Raw genomic sequence first — 5,143 nt, 5'->3', positions numbered from 1 at the left:
CCCGGCCCGCCGCCCCGCCGCCGACATGGCGACACGCTCCTGTCGGGAGAAGGCTCAGAAGCTGAACGAGCAGCACCAGCTCATCCTGTCCAAACTGCTGAGGGAGGAGGACAACAAGTACTGCGCCGACTGCGAGGCCAAAGGTAGCGCGGGCTTGGTGGCCGCTCGGCCGGGGCCTCCCGTGACCGTGACCTTCCCACCCTCCTGCGGCTCTTGACGGGAGGGAGGGCGGGCGGCCTCAGCCTGGGGCTCGGACGGAGGTCGCGGCCTGAGCCTCCGGCTCCCGAGCCGGCGTCGCGATGCCGCCACCGCCTCGGGGCGCCGGCTGGGTGGTGCTGAGGAGGGTTGTGGGAGCCCACCTGCCTCAGCCCGAGCTGCTCCGTGGGTGGAGTCGCCCTTAGGTCCCTGTCCCCTTCTCGACCCTCCCGCGTGACCACGGCCTCCCGTTCCCCGCTGCCGTCGCGTCCCAGGTGGAGCCCTACCTGGCCGCCCACCTGACAGCCTTTGCGCTGGGCGTTTACTTTTGGTTCTGAAAAAGGACGGTGTTTTGAAACTCCACTTCATAAACGTAATCGAGAAAGGCTCTCTCCCTTAATTGTATATATTATGAACCACATATGCACACGTATGTTGACTCTGGATCGCTATAGTGAAGAGGAGTTTGATTGCGTGTGTCGTGTGTGTAAAGTGGGCTATGTTTAGTATGTTCATGAAGAGTTTAGTCGTTAGTCTCCCCACGACCCGCTGGAGGATATATGGGCACTACTTTGTGTGCTTCATAAACAGAAGATGCATTTTGACGAACCAGAGATAAAAAAAAACCCACTAAATTTAGTTCAGTAGAAGGGCTTCTGCTTGAGCCTTTGAGATAGATACACTATTTTTAGCTGATATGTTTTGTTTGGAGATGTGATTTATTTTTAATGTCTTGTAAGTAATATGGGAGGCATGTTGCAGATTAAAAAAAACAAAGCTTGTATGGAGTTAAGAAAATAGTTATTGTAAGTACATTTCTTTGATTATTAATAGGTAGTCGATGGGAGCAGAGGTCTTTGGGAATGCTGCCCAAGATTGCTGCGTTATTTAACCTACTTTTCTTGAGGTCTTACTGTTTTCTCTCAACACTCTGCAAGAGTCCATTGCAGTCGACTGGTGGCATTTGAATAAATTGAGTCTCATAATGTCAACCTTATCTCTCTGTCATAACAGCTGTTGGCTTACTGGACAAATCAAATATACATGCTTTAATTAGAAATTTTATGAAGCACTTTTCAATATTCTGGTAACTTGACTGAGTCAGCTGTATGTATGTCCTATGGAATCGTTAGGCAAGGCCTTTAAAAGAAGAGGTGTGCCTGATTGCGTGGGAACGTTTGCTTGCTTGATGCTTGGTTCTGCATGCGGTTATTTGGTAATACTGTTCTGTGTTGAAGCTCAGCTACTTGCTTACCTCGTTACTCATAAACACTCAAAAATGGTTTTCAGAAACCAAGAAAAAGAAAGTTTGCATTTCATTGTCTTGAGTCATAACATTTAAGATGCTGGTAAATGTGAAAGCTGTCTGTCATTAAAAAGTAAGTGATTCAGGGCTGGAGAGATGGCTCTTCCAGAGCACCTGGGTTTGATTCCCATCACCCACGTGGCAGCTCACTCTGTAACTCCAGTTATCGGGATCCTATGCCCTCTTCTGGTCCCTGTAGCCAGCAGGGATGCAGATGGTGCACAGACACATGAAGATTGACACACATTTAAAAAAAATTCACTGAGTCAGTAAGTCTTTTTGTTTATAGAAGTAACTTTAAAATTTTTAATTTTTCTCCAAAACAGTATTGCAGAAAATCAGTTTTTCACTCAATGTGTTAATGGTTTTTCATGTGCTGGTTTTGGGAATGGAAGGAGAGTAGTCTCAGTCTTCTTTAATTAAGTGGTTTTACTTCTGAAGGGTAGGCGACATTTGTTTTTATCATTATTGTGTAACCACAGAGTCAATCCATGTATGGTGAATGAACAGTTTTAGTGTGTGTGTGTGTTTCCTTTTCTCTTGAGATGTGGAAAAGTAGGATAAACTAGTATCAAGAGCTCAAAGGGTGGAACTTGAAGGTCATGAAATCTGTTGTCATAATTTAGAAATATTTTTTCTACTAAATCTAGAATAATATTAAAGCATTTTTGTAAATTATTTCATTGCTTTATCTTGATACTTCAGGAAATATTCACATGTAGAGCCATTTCCTAATTAGGCTTGATTTTATAGTTTTGTGTGTGTGCGCTGGAGAAATCAAACACCAGTGATTTATACATGGTAGGCAAGTAATTTTACCACTGTTTTATCCCTGGCTTTTTTTTCCTCCCACTTTGTTTTGTGATGGGTTCATATGTAGTCCTGGTTGATCTGAGTCTCATGATTTTCCTGTCTCTGTCTCCTGAGTATGCATTGCTACACACTGTATAACTTTAAATATATTTCTGTAAAGTTTTTGTGTCTTTGTTATGGGTGAGCTGATAATGGCATATTCTTATAGTAGAATTCTTGACTTTTTGTATGAGTTTTCAATCTGTTGTTATATGCGCCAATAATGTAATAAATGTAGGATGTGAAGTTCTATTTAAATGTACCCATGAAAGACACAAGCATCTTAGATCAGTTATTGAGACGTTCCATTCTGTATATGTATCGGTGTTTCCCTTGCTGAATAGTAATTGCATTGAACTTTTACTCTGTCTTAAAACTATTTCCTGGTTAATTCTGTTTTCTTACTTTCAAAGACTATTTTCCCCATCCTTTGAGAACATGTACCTAAACTAAAGCGTAGGGTTAATAGTTGCCCTGTTCTGTTACCTCCCGATAATTAGTAGAGGAATGCCAGTTGGATTTTGACATTTTCTTAGTCACTAGCTTGTATTTCCTGTACTGACAGTTTTAGTAAGGAAGGAGAACATGATGGCACAGGTGCTAGCTAGTTCCTGCTCCTGACCCTGTTCGTCAGTACATTGTACAACTGGAGAGTGAGAACTGCCAGGTGCAGCTGCACATCTCTGGCTGTCTGTGACTGTGGGAGTTAAAAAGCAGTTCTCTGGGTTATTAATTGATGGCAGTGAGGATAGGAAATTCCTTTGCCATCTTAAATTTGGTTTCAGAATTTGGAGCTTTATCCATAAGTAATACTGGTTTTGATCTTTTTAAATACATAAAAATTAGAATGAAAATTATTCTCTTGTTCAGTAGTTAATTTTAGGTCAGTCAGAAGTTCATGTTTTTGAACCCAGTAGTTCATTTTGTTCAAACTTTCTAGTATCTGGAAGAGAAGCTGCTTACTTAGATCAAACACTTCTTTATTCCACATGTCTTTAGGACAGTTAAGCACTGGATTAGGTTTTGGGGCACAAACATTTGTAAGACTGAAAAGAGCGTGTTTAATGGAGACTGAATATTGGAATAATTCTGAAAGTGTGCTGAGTGCAAGAGTAGCAGCTATAAGACGCAGCCCCCTCTTTTCTAGCTCTTTCTCTGGGTCTTGACCTTTGCCCATTGGCTTTTCATGATTCCCAGAGTGTCGCCCCATGCCTTTTCACATACTGGTCTTACTCCTACCTCTAAGCCTTCTGCCTTTTTTTTTTCTCCCCTTGCTCAGCTTCTACGCATCTTTACATTTTGCTTAAATATCTTTTCCAGGGAATCAGTTCCCCTCATCCTCCCAGACTGAGTTATGCTTTCATTTGTACATTTGAGACATTGCCCTGAATCTTACTTACACAATTATAATTAGAACATTACTGAAGTAATGATTGGGCATTCCATATTCCTGTTAAATGAATTATAGCTTTGAAGGAGAAGAGATCTTGTTCATCTTGCTCAGAGTCGTTTCTTCAGCCCTAAGCACAGTGAATGACATTTCGTAGGTAAATGGAACTCGGAAAATACCTTTTGGTTGTATGAATGAATGGAAGAATGAACATGGAGTCAGTGGCAGGAAGCTAGGTGTGTGAATGAGAGGGCATCTGTAAAAGGGAGTGGCATTTGTTAATAATCACCAGAGTCTTGGGAGTTCAGGTAGTGTGCTTTCGCTAGGTAGAGCAAGAATTAGAGGACACAGCTGTATGTCACACAGGGTATGGTATATGAGAGGTAGAAGTGGTTTCTGTATGGCCATTTTATTTTGGTAATCAGTCACTAAGTATGATCAGATTTGATAGTGGCAAATCAGAGAAAGAGTCAGGATGGTAGAAATGATTAGAAAGTCATTTAGTGAGGTGATGTTTCCTAGTTGACAACGGATGAGGATAAAGGGATTGTCAGTGTATGGAACAGAGTGTAGAGCAGGAAACAGCCACTGTATCTATTTTTTGTCAGGGACTCTAGAAATCATTGGGAAAACTGCAGGAAGTAAAACTTAGGAGTCATTTCTGGACTTTCACTTGATAGGCCACACATCCTGCCACTGCTGTCTTGGCCTGATTGTCAGGGCTGCTTTTCACTCTCACGGTTGGTGATAGGTGGGAGGATTGAGACACTGTCTATTAGACATTTTTGTCAGTTGTCCTACTGTAGGGGTACGGCTCATACTACATTTGTGCTTTTCATGTGCATGCAGTTGGCAGAATCTAATCAGTTCAGACACCTTGCCTTCTGAGGAGTCTTGTCTCTTTCTAATCTCCTCAGAAAGTAGAAACAGCTGAGCTTGTTTGCTTGTAAGAGCCAGTCAGTCCCAAGAGAACAGGTTTTAGTGTATGTGTTATTTTACTCTTGTTGGAGAAAATTCTTCTAGAGGAACTTTTACTGAAAAGTAAAGTTTACCCTGGGGAGCTGATGTTAATCTTACAGAATTAGTTTATATACACAGAGGTGTGTGATTATAATTCTTTTAAAAAGTTGTCAATTTGAGAGTTTTCTCAAATGCTGAGCCTTAATCTTTGTGGCTCTGTTGTCCTTCGGGTTCTGCTAATGCTCTCTGATGATCCTGTGCTGATCTCTCATCCCAGAGCTGGAGTGGAAACCACTGGTCTCTCACTGACATAGTATTATTGTAAAACCTGAGCTGTAGTCTCTTTCTCCTTTTCGTCCCTTAAAGACTTATTTATGATACTCTTTTATTTTTGGCTTCCTCACTGGAGAATTACATTTTGGTAGCTCACGTATACTCTC

At 41.7% G+C, this 5,143-nt stretch overlaps 1 protein-coding gene across 1 annotated transcript in view; it reads left to right on the top strand.

Moving 5' to 3' along the window:
• The first annotated feature begins 6 nt into the window (after nt 1-6).
• Nucleotides 7-5,143, top strand: part of Smap1 (small ArfGAP 1) — a 92,328-nt gene continuing 87,191 nt past the window's right edge. Inside the window, exon 1 of the mRNA XM_005359875.2 lies at nt 7-143. Within this exon, the coding sequence (XP_005359932.1) occupies nt 26-143 (118 nt within the window). The 5' untranslated portion in view covers nt 7-25. The remainder of the gene's footprint in view (nt 144-5,143) is intronic.

This window comes from Microtus ochrogaster, linkage group LG2 (genome assembly GCF_000317375.1).
Source record: "Microtus ochrogaster isolate Prairie Vole_2 linkage group LG2, MicOch1.0, whole genome shotgun sequence".
NCBI classification, from domain to species: Eukaryota; Metazoa; Chordata; class Mammalia; order Rodentia; family Cricetidae; genus Microtus; species Microtus ochrogaster.
The sequence above is the reverse complement of the archived record's forward strand: the minus strand, read 5'-3'. Positions and strand labels throughout refer to the sequence as shown.